The sequence below is a fragment of the Panicum hallii genome, chromosome 3 (genome assembly GCF_002211085.1).
Source record: "Panicum hallii strain FIL2 chromosome 3, PHallii_v3.1, whole genome shotgun sequence".
Taxonomy (NCBI): Eukaryota; Viridiplantae; Streptophyta; class Magnoliopsida; order Poales; family Poaceae; genus Panicum; species Panicum hallii.
Genome location: NC_038044.1, coordinates 11,853,467 through 11,867,791, shown reverse-complemented (window position 1 = coordinate 11,867,791; position 14,325 = coordinate 11,853,467). Strand labels below are relative to the sequence as shown.

The 14,325-nt window shown below is 46.1% G+C and overlaps 3 protein-coding genes across 6 annotated transcripts; 2 read left to right on the top strand and 1 right to left on the bottom strand.

The window, feature by feature from the left end:
• Positions 1 to 1,787: 1,787 nt before the first annotated feature.
• On the bottom strand, positions 1,788 to 5,845 carry LOC112886179. Its single transcript, XM_025951989.1, has 4 exons — positions 5,411 to 5,845; positions 4,905 to 5,014; positions 4,387 to 4,491; positions 1,788 to 3,012 (listed from the first exon to the last, which is right to left on the bottom strand). Exons 1-4 carry the CDS (start codon positions 5,748 to 5,750, stop codon positions 2,194 to 2,196), a joined length of 1,374 nt encoding a protein of 457 aa, XP_025807774.1. The 5' UTR covers positions 5,751 to 5,845; the 3' UTR covers positions 1,788 to 2,193.
• LOC112886180 (protein N-lysine methyltransferase METTL21A) lies at positions 5,705 to 7,116 on the top strand. The gene is made up of 2 exons (XM_025951991.1): positions 5,705 to 5,825; positions 5,917 to 7,116. The coding sequence occupies exon 2, from the start codon at positions 6,075 to 6,077 to the stop codon at positions 6,747 to 6,749; it is 675 nt and encodes a 224-aa protein (XP_025807776.1). The 5' UTR covers positions 5,705 to 5,825; positions 5,917 to 6,074; the 3' UTR covers positions 6,750 to 7,116.
• A 2,214-nt stretch (positions 7,117 to 9,330) lies between these two features.
• LOC112884971 (splicing factor U2af small subunit B-like) lies at positions 9,331 to 12,019 on the top strand. 4 transcript variants are annotated; one of them, XM_025950627.1, is made up of 3 exons: positions 9,331 to 9,526; positions 10,112 to 10,622; positions 10,801 to 12,019. In XM_025950627.1, the coding sequence occupies exon 3, from the start codon at positions 10,826 to 10,828 to the stop codon at positions 11,711 to 11,713; it is 888 nt and encodes a 295-aa protein (XP_025806412.1). In that variant the 5' UTR covers positions 9,331 to 9,526; positions 10,112 to 10,622; positions 10,801 to 10,825; the 3' UTR covers positions 11,714 to 12,019. The 4 variants fall into 4 exon arrangements, with proteins under 4 accessions (XP_025806412.1, XP_025806408.1, XP_025806410.1 ...); XM_025950623.1 differs by having other exon boundaries at positions 10,112 to 10,688; XM_025950625.1 differs by lacking the exon at positions 10,112 to 10,622.
• Positions 12,020 to 14,325: the final 2,306 nt, after the last annotated feature.

The window sequence follows — 14,325 nt, the reverse complement described above, 5'->3', positions numbered from 1 at the left end:
ACAGTGGAAGAAAACGACGGTAAAACTCGTCCTGAAAAGCGAGGAACTTCGCACAACCAGCTGCAAGCGCTACAACCAGCCCGAAGAAATATCCAAACATCAAGCTTCAACCAGTCCAGAGTCTAGAAGCTCAAAAGGCCTGAACATGCCACTGCCCACTGGCACGGTCTTACTCCCAGCTAATGCTACGTCGCTTCCGATTGGGGCCGCGGCGTCAGCGAAGCCAAGCGAACGCAGGCACGCAGCTGCAGAAATGAACACGGTTGGCGGTTCGCATCCGTGGGAGCAACCAACCAGGAGACGTGCCGTGTCAAAAAAAAAACCAGGAGACGTGCAGGCGAACCAGTGGCCGGACGGGGGCGTCAAGGTCTCGCCAACAGTCGCCGGCACATTTTTATTTTTATTTTTTGAGAAAAAGAGCAGCCTCGCCGACGCAATCCGGTGACGGCGGCAGCGTACTTGGTCCGCCGCGCCGACGTGGCCCGAGCGCGGCCACGGTCCGACGTGGGACGGAGATCCGGGGAGATCGCGCGCTGACGCCGACAGGTTTGACAAGTAGCAAGTGGTTGGGCGGCGAGTGAGATCATCGGAGGGGCCGCTGGGGTCATGCGCTCGCTGCCGAGACTCCCGTTGACGTCACGCCTCTGCGTACTGCGCAGTAGCGGACGTCAGGTTGGTTGGTTTGTGCATGGCCAACTAACCCTCCGCCGCCTGATGGAGGACTTTGGGCGCGGCTGGGACCTGGTCTCTGTTCAATGGCTGTCGTCAAGAACCGTGGCGTGGTTGGAAAATCTGGCAGCGTTTTCTTTCAAAAAAAAAGAGAAAATCTGGCAGCTTCTCTTGTTCCTTTGGTAGGTCAATCTTTCCCCATTGATCCCAGGGAAGGAATCCATGGCATGTTACCATTGAACACCGTGTATTGGGGTTCGGCCAGCCACAACTTGCGTAAAAGACATTGGAACAGACGAAACGAGCAGAATTTGCTGTGCTAGCCGGGCAGCGACGCGTCCTTATGCTGTGGCCCTGATTCTACAAGCTCGCAAGCAACTTGTAGAGTACAGCGGGTGAGGGAGGGCGACAAAGACTCCAAAGTAACAAGAGTAAAAATGCTTGACTTTGGTTGAGTTGTTAGGTATCTGGCATCATGGTACCATCGTTACTTTCTTTTACCGTGCCTACTGCCTACCTGTTTATCTGTAACTCTGGGTAGCAGATTCCGTGCGATCAAATAAATTGTATTCTACATGTCAGTTCTCCAATGAACTTATCTGCAATGTTGAGTTCAGACCAACCCAGACACGGAGATGAAGTCACGGGATGGGCATGAGCGCGATGTTGTCATGTGGTTGGCCCGCGAAAGCAACTCGTTTTGGCTCTAGCCTAGCCCACGTAACCCCCCGGATGATGCAACAACCACATCGTCTCGGGCCTCATGATAATACCAGGATTTTTTTTGGATATGGTGGACAGGGTGGCATGATATGCTCGCGACTACGATTCTGGGTACACTGCACAAAGTGGGCAAACAGATGCGCGACAAAATCAACAGACCGCAAGCCAATTTAATTGAATATCTATGCCGACAATTGTGTTTTTCTTTGATTCTTTCCACAAACGAAGACGTCAAAAGCAAGCTTCCATCGAGTTACTTTGTCGTTGGGAAGATAAATTTCGTATGACAACTGGTGAAGGGCAAGAAGGCCTTCGGATATCTTACCTTTTTCCACGAAGATCTACCTTGACTGTACATCTACTTAGCATAAATTATTGCACATCCGTAAACAGACTGAATCACGGAACAAGCTCTTAAGTATACTGTTGCGGAATGTGTGCATTAGCTTGCTTCTGAAACAGTTTACAGACATGGTACAACAGCAAAAACATGCTAAGTTCACGGCATTACATATCCAATGCTTCAGATTTCACAGCAGCCAGCCACAGATGATCTTTAGCTTTTATACAATGCCCTATCCACTTCATTTTCTCTCATGAAAACATAATATTAAGATAGTTCCCTAGTGGTCGTGGACCTCCATGTAGAAAAGGGGACTTTGGATTACAGCTTCCTGAACATGTTTACCAGTTAGATTCAATAATGGAGTGAATAAAGAAAGGTACAGAGGACCTTTGCATCACAGAGAAGAATTCCTGAAGTCAGCCATCACTTCCTCACAGCACCAACTTTTTTCTCCCCTATAGGGAATCAAACCATGAATCAAAATCACCTGATGCATTTGAGGGGCCAGAATGAGGGGGGACACTGTCATGTGGGGTGCTGTTTGGTCCTGCAGTTGTAGTTTCCTTTGGTTCACTTAAGCACGATGGAGTGTCTTCAAGCAAATTATCCACTGAATCATCAATAGATGATATCACATCAATCTTCTTAGCATATCCGAAGTCAAAGTTCTGCCCAGATTTAACAGTTGGTTGGGAAGTTGAACTTTGTGTAGCAAAACCTTCATTCTGTACAGGTAGGGAGGTCTCTGAAAGCAAGTCATCTAGAGCATCATCCACAGGTGCAAGCACAGGTGATTTGAAAGACTTGCTAGGTGTAACTTTCTTCTCTGACCATCTGATCTTCGTCCCTTGGGAAGTTGAATCATGTCCAACCAATTCATCCAAGTTGGAGCTAGAAAGGTGAGTTCCACTGAACGAATTGAGGAGCATGTCAAGTTCTTCTTCTGCAGAACCCACCTCAAACTCTAACCTTTTGCTATGCCCTGTACTAGGATCAGTATCCATGTTTTTTGTATATGCCTTATCTTCTTCAGTATCTGAATTCACTAAATGAGTACTACTCTTGGGTGATGTTGTAGCTTCATGTTCAAAACATTGGGACTGACATTCTGATTTCATTTGAACATCAGAATAGGTGTTGCCAGCATACTCATGATGACTTGCATCTTTCCTTAGCTCAAAGTTCAAGTTATCCCCAACCGAACTTCCTTTGGGATCACTTTCCACAGAGGTGCCACATTCAATCAGTATTTCATTGTCTTCTGATACATCAGCCTAGAAATAATCAGATGAATCCAGGAATATCAAGTCAAGCCAAATGGAGACGAAAGAGGCTCAAATAAAATAGAATGTTTCTCAAATAAAAACAATAGCATGGTACTGCCAATTACAAAACTAGACCTACAACTATAAATCTATAATCTCCTGCAACAAGAAACTTGATAGAAGGCATACAAGGGAAGGTAAAACAGCTAATTACATACCAATACACAATAACCAGCAAACACATTAGTTTCGCCTACCTAAAATTGTATATATCATGCACAAAACAAGCTAGGAATAGAGGGTTTAATCATCAAGCGCAGAAATTTTGAAATCTAAGATAAGTATAGCTGCCGCAAATGATAGCAGAGTGAGCCATTGAGGCAACTCCCATGATTGCTAGTGTTGCAGAAAGAAGTGGTTGTGACCAAAAGAGCAAGAAGTGCACTTGTAGTTGCAAGACAGGAAGACTGGAAGAGCACCAAAAAATGCTAAGCTTCCCGCACCAAGGCAAAGAAAAATTTCTCTACAAATAGGGTCATATTTCCCATATATTGCTATAAAACTTATCAATGCTCTTTGATGTCCAATGAAACTTATGTATCGTAATTTTGTCACTAGCGTTGCCTCTGGTTACAACAGAAAGCCAATGTGTATCGACAATAACAGTAGCAAGAGATCTAGTTCATAACAGTAGCAAGAGATCTAGTTCATGCACTACGTTCATAACATTGTAAAAATAAAGCTCCAGCAGAAAAGTGAACTGGTAGTAGTGGCTTTAGTAACAATAATATTAGTCTTAGTGTGTGTTTGGAAACCCGGCAAACTTAGGGCATGTTTGTTTTAGCTTTGGATTGTGGATTTTGGTTCTAAGAGTTGAAGCTAAAACAAGCGGGCGCTTTTAAAAGCAGATTTTAGAATACCACAATCAACAAACTGCATCCCTTCAGCTTACAGCTTTTAACAACCCACAATCTAAGCTAGCTTTTAAGGCCCTGTAGAATGCAACGATATGTCAGAACACTTGTGGGTAGTTACTCAAAAATCATGCCAAGGTGGAAACCAGGGGGGTTGCTCTTTGAATACAATTTCAATACAATAAGTAACATGAACAGATTGGTACAAAAATTGGCTGAAGAAAGTCAGATGCACTGTGGGCTGTGCCTGGCTGGATGAATGTTTAAACGAGGCCTTAAATTACCGGCTAATCTAAGCTTCTTCGGAATAGCTATATTCCTTGTAAGTCAAGGCTCTTCGTGGACACTTAATGGCATAACATTTATTCTCTCTTGATTCTATATCAGCGTATTTGCGTTGTACATGACCTAAGAATCCAAAGTCAAAACAAACAGATTCTTAACAGGATAGCTATAAACAAGAGCATACCAGATCCGCAGGTAGTATATCTTCTTCTACAAAAAGTCTCTGTGAAAGCTTAAGCTTCGAAAGCTGGTTAGCCAATGCATGCAAATCCATTGAGAGAAAAGGCACCTGAAAGTTGGGGGGAAGAAGCTTTGTCATGTGAATATGAAAAAAATTGGTATAGTAACCCCACAACCAGAGAGGGACAAGATGTAAAAGTTAATTGTTTCTATGTGAAACCACAGAAGGTTCTATATGCTTGGTAAACCCAGAAACCACAGAAGGTCCATCAATCTAAAAGTGTGTCTACATTACTTCATATCCAATATTCTAACTGATACTCTAATAGGCCACTATTGTCTGGTTAACCCAAACAAAACTTCCTTCCACAAATTCCACACAAAGCCAAAAGTGTGGTTACTGCCACACTCCATCTATTTTTTTAACACTGTATTAGCTACTAGGACATCATTTGATGCTAACAATTTAAGATAAAGCATACTCTGTACAGCAAAGTAAAACCCAGAGTTGATATATTGTACCTCGAAATCCGGTGCTAAATCATCCTCTAATATGAAGTTATCATCAGCGCACCAGGACAAGATCCCTTCACCTTTAGCTTCGAACATAGATGTGGAGGCCTGCATAAAATCTAAAAATAGCGAATCAACAATCATAAAGCAACATCAGAAATATCTCCACTTATCAATTTGAGGAACTATTGAACAAATGTATATGCAGAGATTATGTGCTAACTGAGTGCTGGAGGAATTTTCAACACTATTTTAATTCAGTTTAGGAGATATGAGCTCTCAAAAGTTCATAAGAGAAGAAAACAAAGACGACCTATGGCGTTTGATGAACTCGGTTTCTCGGAATCAGTATTACTAGAATTCCCCTCGCTATCGGATTTCAGCATACTTATGGGATGATAGCATCACCAGTACTACTTGAAGCGAAAAATATCAAAATGCTTACTCAATGTACAGGTAATGGAGGAGCAGGATGAAAGTAGCAGTGGAAATTAAAGGTCGCGGCGCTCACTTACCAAATGGCAAATCCTGGGAGGGGAGCCACGGCGCCCTGAGGCCACGGGCCTCGCGGGGCTGCGCTCGCGCCTGCTCTAGCAGGAATCCGAAGTCGGCGCCCTTGCTGCGCGGAGCCACCTCGCCGGTCCATTCCGGGGCGGCTGCAGGCTCCTCCGCCTCGCCCTCGTCGTCGTAGCGGTCCCAGTTCGAGGGGAGGTTTCGGCTGCGGGGGCCAGAAGAGGTGGCGGCGGCGGCGGCGCGCTTCTGCCTGTGCGCTGCCGCCGCGGCGGGGGTCTGGTGGGCACGGCGGCCGTGCACCGTGTGCGAGCGCTTCGACTTCGCCGCCGCCTTGGGATCCATCAGGGAAGAGCGGAGGAGGGGCGACCGTGCGACTGTGCGAGATGCGACGACGAGACGGTGGGGGAGGTTTCGGCGGTGCGCTGTTGCTTCTGTTTTGCAGTTCTACCCTGGAAGATTATTTTATTACAGTTTTCTTCCTAACGTGCTTTGCTCCAAGAATTTTCAGGGGCTCATATAAAATTTTAAATTCGACAAGGGTTTCGCATCTAAGATTCTCTCCACTGCCGCCTCCACCGGATCGGCCGCGCACGGAGTCGCAGCCGTCCAAAACCCTTTCGCTTCGCTGCAGTGGCTTGACGGGCCGGCGGCGGCGGAGAGGAGGAGATGCGGTTCACTGCGTCTCCGGTGGTGGAGCTTCCGGTGGGGGGCGCGGTGCTGACGTTCGAGCAGGACAACGACTCCTTCGAGGTGGGCACCTCTGTGTGGCCCTCGTCCCTGGTCCTCGTCAAGTTCGTCGAGCGCTGCCTCCGCGACCAGGCCCTCCCCTTCGCCGACGTGCTCCGCTTCCCCGGCACCCGGGCCGTGGAGCTGGGCTCCGGATGCGGCCCGGCAGGACTGGGCCTCTCCCGCCTCGGCCTCACTGACCTCGTCCTCACCGACATCGCCGCCGTCCTCCCCGCGCTCCGCCGCAACCTGCGGCGCAACCGCGCCCACCTCCCCCGCGCGCCCCGCCTCGCCCAACTCCACTGGAATTGCCCCGCGCATCTCGCCACACTCGCCACCCCGCGCCACTTCGACCTCGTCGTCGCCGCAGACGTGGTCTACGTCCAGGAGTCCGTGCCGCACCTCATCGCGGCCATGGACGCGCTTGCCGACGCCGAGCGCGGTGTGGTGTTGCTCGGCTACCAAATCCGGTCGCCAGAGGCGCACCAGGCTTTCTGGGACTCCGTGCCGGCTGCTTTCCCGGTGATCGAGAAGGTGGCACGCGAGTACCTCGACCCGGATTACGCCTATGAGGAATCCGATGTGTACATACTCCGAAGGAGGCCACGGCAGTGAGGTCTGGTGGTGAGCTATTGCTAACAGTTTGCTCGTCAAAGTTGCTTATTCAGCTCACAGCTATGAATGAACTTTTGGTCATGGTGATCAGTGAGAATATGTAACTGAAATTTTACAGTTTAATCTTGATGGGTGGATGCATTGTTGTTGGTTAGTCAACAACTTGACATTTTTATGATGCATAAGATGATCGGATCTGGTTGATGAGCATACCACTGTAGTGCGTTATGATTCTGAATTCCTTGCTTTACGTCGAGAGGTTGCAGCTTTGGTTTAGTTTCAAATGCTATACTTGTATTGTTTGTTATTGTTGTCGTGTTCAGTGAAGATTTAAGTGGTTTATGTTTTATGTTGTGAACATTCTCAATTTTTCACGTTTGTGATTGCCTTTATCCGTTACATTGTGTGATTGACGAGTAAGAAGTTTTCTTGTATACTAATGATCACTAGACATATTAACATTCAACGATTGCGGTAAAATCAATTATTTTTTTGTGAGTAACTAACCTTCTGCAGTTTGGTGCTCTTTTTTCTGGTTGATTGATGGATTAATGAAGCACTGAAAATGCATCAGTTTGACTTCAGCTCCATCCTGTCTCTAGTATGCAATCCAATCTGAACATGTTGGTAGGATTGTCTTCTGTTATTTACTTATTTCAGGTAAATATGTGTTATCAAAGATTCTTTGAATTACTTTTCTCCTGGTAGCCAGATAAGATTGGTAAGAGTGTAAGACACCATGCGTTCAGATGCAGCGATGCAATAGCACTGCTAGTTTATGTTCTCATACCATGATTACTAAAAAACGATGTGGAATGTAGCCCTTGGAACTGACTGAATTCAACATGGTCGTTTTGTTATGTAGAATGTGGAATTTTAAGTGCATTGAGCACTGAATTTATAATACAACTGACTATATATATCCATGCTTATATCTGATGTAATATGACTCCTAACCAATATTACGCTTATTGGACACGTACATATGTATAATGGCAAGCCCACATAGTACTTACGGGAGTTGAATTGCTTTCTCTTGAATATGGGGAATTAAATTTCTCAGAAAAAAATGCTGGAGTTAGTGGTACTGTCTGATCATGCTTGGGCATGTCTTGAATCTTTTTCCTCAGTTCTGTATGACTGTCTGATCATGCTTGGGCATTAGCTTGTCTTGCTTGCCCAGAATAGAACTTTTATAAATTTTCCTCGTGTTAGTTCGGGATGACAAATCCTGTTGTGTAGAACTGGAGTTATGTCTGATAAAAGGGGTTGATCGCTTATTGTCTTCTGATGGTGTTTTTTTTTTTGCCAGTGTTTGGTATCATTACTCGATGGCCCTTCTGTACTATTGCCAATTCAATTGTCATGTGTGATGTAGTGGCTGAAAGTCTAAAACAGTTTGTACGTCACTGTTTTTAGCTAGTGATCCTGCTGTCCTGCTGGATTTCCATGGGTATATCTGTTGTGCATGTGCATCCTTCAAGGCAGGGTGTTATGCCGATGGTGGAAAATAGTACCACTAACTCATTTGATAAAATATGTTGCATCGAAAGCCCAAAGTTGCATCTAGATCACTGAAAGAAAGTCGGTTTTACTACCCTATGTAATTTACTTTATTGATATGAACCCCTGAATAATACATCGCCTTGATTTAGACATCAGATTATTTCAATTAGTACAATCTATCCTCTAATGAGATTTATCTTTTATTTTACTCCATGTGCAAGTTGAATTTATGTTCAAAATATTTTTGGCAGGAGAGACATCATAACTTTCGTTTGACCTTCAAAATTTTTCGTAGTTTTCATAGGCGAGGAGCATATAATACTAAATTAGCCCTAGGGTTACAAACTTGCGTAAAAAATAACGACGTAGGATATCATACCGTTTATGTCAAATGAACTAAACAAATTGTTTGGGGCAACAAAATAGATATTATTTCTAGATTAGTTATAGCACCTAATCAATTTTCCTTCTCCGTGAACCTAAATTTTTTTAGACCCTGGGGATCGAATCTTGACGGTTTCTACATCTTTTTCCCATTCTTCACATGGTGGCAAGGTTCTCCACCACCTTAAAATCCTGTCCTTTACTCGTTTCCAATGGCTTTTCTTGATAATTTTACCATTAACATGTTAAAGTGAGTTCTTGATAATTTTACCATTGCTTTTCTTCATCAAACTAATCCATGGGAGTGTCTTGTTATCGAATTCACCATCGCAACATATATCATTACCCACTTTAACTCATCCAGAAGACTCGATCAATCAACTTCCTAAGAGGTGTTTCTAGACTCGCATAAGCACAGTACAAATTTTGCTATGCCCTTTTGTGCTGTTTTACAAGGCTGCAAAGAACGAGCGCTCGACTGAGTGAAAATGTACCTTGTTCTGAAGTCCAGTTCAACCCCTATGAATTGCAGCTTTGCCAGCTTGGGAGGATTTGTCCACAACTGTACTTGATTTGAACTTCCGTAACAAAATCGGACACGTCAAATTCTTTTCCGTCAAACATCCGAAAGAGACACCGGAAGAAAAAACAATATCAATTGAAAAAAGGCACATATTTATACACACACACCCTCGCTTCTCCGTCTGCCCTCAATTCGATCCTCTTCCTCGCGGTCGCGGGCTCGCGGCTCCCTCTTCGCCAAGACCCCAACCCGTCGCTGCGGCGGGTGCGGCCACCGATCGACGCGTACTCCCTGGCTCCCTCCTTCCCACCCGCCTCCTTCCCACCCGTTCGTCACGGATCCATCAGGGATTTGGATCGATTTGGTAAGGAAACCTAGCTTGCTTAGATTTAATTTGCAGGCTTTTTTTCTTGCTTCGAGCAGTCGAATCCACATCTCGATGGCACGAATACCCCAAGAATCCAGCTTGTCGCAGATTGGTTCCTGTGTGTAGATTGACAATTGTTTCTCTCAGTTTTTCTGGGGGTCGGCTGAATCTCATGCCCCACGAAGCCCGATCTAGGGTTATGATTTGTGAACCGACGCAGCCCCGGCACTGTTGCTCTTTACTGCGGTCTGCTGTGCGGCTATCGATTTCTTCATCTTGCAGTTGGCAGCTAGCATGGTTGGCATATGCAGCAGTTGTAGACTTGTAGCCCCCCTTTTAGCCGATTGAATCAACCCGTAGAATCATACAAATACAAGGCTTTTCGTCGATGTGATTTGCACTCAAGGTTGTTAGCAGCTGGAATTGTGACACGGTGACATGTTTAGGCTGATTGCTGGAATTATGAACAAAACAGTAGTTAATTAAGAAATATGAATGCATTTTGCTTTTCTTGGTAGTTTTAACAGTGTTTTGGGTCTTCCTTTTGATCAGAAATTAATAATAATCTAAAATGGTGTGCAGCTTAGGTTAAAATCAAGTAATATTTTGTTGGGCGGAAAATACAAGGCCTACACCAGAAGGAATACCCTTGCGCAGCAGATGAAGAGCTGTCTCTGTGTGTGGTTTTGTTTGGTTTATTTTTTTTGCAGTTGCAGGGGGAGAATCTAAACATTATATTGGAGGGACAAATTCATCTTGTTTACATTTTAGTTTATCTGTTGGGCATTAACATAGTTGAACGGTGTGCAGATTTGTATAGGTTAAAAAGTGATCAGTTTACCAGGAGCAAGATTTAGCCCTGATGAGTACTGAAGTAGATCACAGTTATTTTGGTCTTTCTATTCATTTTCTCCTGATATTTAACTTTTTGCGTAAGTTTGCAGATTAGGTCTTAAAAAGGGATTGGGATTAGGATTTCTTGGAAGGGCCTGAGCTGTATAATTTTCCGATCACACAGTGGGCTGCACAGGGTTAAATTTACAGGAATATTACTTGTTGGCGTTCCTAAAAGAAGCATATGTTGTGAGCCCTGGTTTGTTTTACCTGCATGTGTACCTTTTTGTCTACTTAGTCTTGCACACTGATGACCTTTATTGAGGTATTCCTTTATCCCATGGTTTCTAGATATCCAAACCATGAATGTATAGGCACTCTAGTTCATCTTATATTTTGAAGATGATTACTGATACTTTTCTTGCTTATGCTTGCAGGCATAGTGTCAGCCACAGTTGAATCATGGCGGAGCACTTGGCTTCGATCTTTGGCACTGAGAAGGATAGGGTCAACTGCCCTTTCTACTTCAAGATTGGGGCTTGTCGTCATGGGGATCGCTGCTCCCGTCTGCACAACAGGCCAACCATATCACCGACTCTTGTGCTTGCTAACATGTATCAGCGTCCTGATATGATAACCCCTGGAGTTGATGCTCAAGGCCAACCTATTGATCCTGAGAAGATGCAGGAGCATTTTGAGGACTTCTATGAGGATATCTATGAGGAGTTGGGCAAGTTCGGTGAGATTGAGAACCTGAATGTCTGCGACAACCTTGCTGACCACATGATAGGGAATGTCTATGTCCAGTTCAGGGAGGAAGAACAGGCAGCTGCAGCATACAATGCTCTTCAGGGCCGCTTTTACTCTGGCCGCCCGATAATTGTGGAGTATTCTCCTGTGACTGACTTCCGTGAAGCAACCTGTAGGCAGTTTGAGGAGAACAGCTGCAACCGTGGTGGCTACTGTAATTTCATGCATGTGAAACAAATTGGCAGGGATCTCAGGAGGAAGCTCTATGGGCATTCCGCTTCCAGGAGGTACCATGGGAGAAGCAGAAGCCGAAGCCCACCACCTCAAAGGAGGGGTCATCGTGATCGTGATGATTACCATCGTGATCGTGATGATTATCGTCGTGGTGGCGGCGGCGGCGGACGGGGTAGAGGCAGCAGACATGACAGGTATGATGATGGAGGGGGCAGAGGCAGCAGGCACGACAGGTATGATGATGGAGGAAGACGCAGGCATGGTAGCCCACCACCAAGGCGTGGGAGGAGCCCAGTCAGGGAGAGCAGCGAGGAACGCAGGGCCAAGATTGAGCAGTGGAACCGTGAACGGGAGGCAAAGCAGTGAGGTCTCTGTGGCAAGTGTCTCGAGATGAGCATTGTTCGCTGGAGTTGGAGTTGTTTAGCTCGTCGTTTACCCCTATATTTTAAGTGAACTTGTGTTGGTGATATTCTGCTTGGCTAAGTAACCTTTTTAAGTGCAGGGTTCCTCAGTTGTTAATCAGACATGTAAGCTTCGTTTATTTCCATCTGTGTTGCATCGGATCATTTGCTAGCTTGCTGTCCAAGCTAGCATTGGTGTGAGATCATTATTGGTGTTAGTGTTATGTCAGTTGTGACTTTGTCATTCGAATCACCATATGGTTTTCAGCTCTGTGTTATGTTGCACCTTGCCACCTTGGTGGGTATCCAGTCTTTTCTGTTGTCTGAATGACCTTAGAGATGTGTGGTTCAAGTTCGGGGGACGGGGTCCTCCCTTTTCATGTCAAGGAGGTTTGGGTCGCCTGCTGGTGCTTCTGCTGTAGGCTGTAGGCATATATAAGTGTTGCATTTCATGCAAGGAATCAGTGAATCACCCTGGCGGTGGGGTTGACTCTGGAGAGGTTAAGCTAGAGTTGAAAAGAAAAACTCACGGGCCTGGGGACAAAATTGTTTGGACTTTCAGAGTTCAGACTTGTGACTCGGTGTAGTGTAGCGCATTCGGCAATGGGCCATGCATAGCGCATTTCTTTTCACGCGCCTGCCTTTGAGCTGGGTCGGCTACTCGGCTTGACCTCATCGCTCATGGACTTGGAAGATCCCATTGCCTGGCATCTTCCAGGGAATATCCTTGCTCCACGGACGGGGAAGCTCTTTTCGCCCAGGCCAGGACCTCGGGTCGGTTGGTCCATACTTTCTCCGCCGCTGCACGTTGCATTCTGCTCTACCGTCTCAGGGAAATCCATCTAGCCAAGGTGCCAGCAGTCTCGTTCGTTCCACGCCGCTGCCACTGGCTTCGCCGCCTCAGCCAGGCGGCTCAGCCTTCCATTCACACACCCCCGGCAGAGTCGCGGTGAGGACAGCTAGACGTAGACAAATCGGGAGCACGTGAACGGCGAAGCGCGCTCGCGGCCGCGTGCTTCACGACCTCCCAGAGCGGGACGCGGCAAAACCAGGCGCCCGAGGCCCGCGCTGCGGTTTGGCAGATCGCCGCCCACGACGGCCGGTCACCAGTTTGACGAGCCGGTGCGGTGGAGTGGAGGCCATGTGCCGCGCGCCCGAGGCCGTTGCGTGCCGCGGTGAGCCGGGCCACGGCCGGGGCTTGCATTGGAGCCAGTCATACGGGCTAAGCACATCTCTCTCCCCAGTATAAAAAGTTAATATTTGAATAATTGGAGTGCTCCAGCAGATTATCAGTCCAATTTCCAAAATATCTAAAACTTTTGACGATTACCAAAATGCACCTCACTCAACAGTAAATAAAGGAGATTTATCCCTGATTGAATTTTAGTAGTCTGTTACAGTAATTATTAAAAAAAATCTAAAAATTATAATTGGTAATGAAGAGAGAGTATTTTAATTGCGAGGTATAAATAATCTGTTGGAGATGCTGTAAGCCTCAGCCCTCGTCCCTCTTGCACTTATCCGGAAGATCAGATCCCTCTTCTCTTGTCATCATCCGCCTGAGCGGCACGCTAAGGCCTGTAAAGTGATCTGACGTACGTAGACGATGGATGTTTGGATCGGATGGCCCGACGCATCGGCCACACGCAACGATTCGAGGACCCACTCGCTCGCATCGTCGATGGCCATCCACAAAACAAAGCGTATCTTTTTTTAAAAAAAAAGTAAAATGAAACAAAGCGTCAGCACTGGTTGATCTCATGTTCATCTGATCGAGCCAGCCAGCCCCCTGGCTCTGACGTGGACACTGGTGGGGACCGTGACTGAGACTGAGCGACTGACGATCCGAGCAGCGTGTCAAATGGACGAGCACCGAGCTGATAAAGCGTCTCCGCAGTACCCACTCGCCGCGAAATCGCAGTCTTGTGGCGAACGGGAAGACTGCCCGGCGGCCATAACCAGAGGAGGCGCACGTCGCGGCCGCGGAATGCCTTTGTACCGTGTAGGATGCAACTAAGGATGGTAATTATAATTCTAATATGCTCTTTTCGTAATCTAACTTAATTTTTATATTTTTTAACTTAAAATTGAATAAAATTAAATTCCAATTTTTTAGAACTCAGTTTTTAGATTATCTAAACTAAAATTTAAGATTTTTAACCATCCATAGATACGCAAGCCAGTACGACCCATAATAAGCTTCACTGTCCAGCTAGCAAGTCGATCGACGGATCGAGTAATATTTGTACCAGGGCCTTTTCTTTTCTTGTGGCAAGGAGAATTGGAGCTGCGATCGATACGCCATGTAGTTACCGTCCAAGCAAGAATGATTTTACAGTCTCCTGCATGATCGGCGAGACCGCGACTCCTGATCTACAACCAAACACGCGAGAGCAAAGACTCTGTGGTAATGTGAGCATGTGAAAACAAAAATCACGTGTTGATGACGCCAATTGCAGAGAGAGAGAGAGAGAGAGAGTCTAGGACAAAACGTAGGAGGTACGGGTATCCTTGGACACAGGAATAGAGGTGAACAGATAAGCGTAGTCCTAAAAAAAGATGGCCGCAGCGCTGGCC

Excerpts from the sequence above, each read along its gene's own strand:
- LOC112884971 (XM_025950625.1), top strand. The coding sequence starts at position 10,826 with ATGGCGGAGCACTTGGCTTCGATCTTTGGCACTGAGAAGGATAGGGTC.
- LOC112886179 (XM_025951989.1), bottom strand. The coding sequence starts at position 5,750 with ATGGATCCCAAGGCGGCGGCGAAGTCGAAGCGCTCGCACACGGTGCAC. Across the intron at positions 4,492-4,904 it reads ATTTAGCACCGGATTTCGAG|GTGCCTTTTCTCTCAATGGA; the intron begins GTACAATATATC and ends CCCAACTTTCAG. Across the intron at positions 3,013-4,386 it reads ATATACTACCTGCGGATCTG|GCTGATGTATCAGAAGACAA; the intron begins GTATGCTCTTGT and ends GATTATTTCTAG.
- LOC112886180 (XM_025951991.1), top strand. The coding sequence starts at position 6,075 with ATGCGGTTCACTGCGTCTCCGGTGGTGGAGCTTCCGGTGGGGGGCGCG.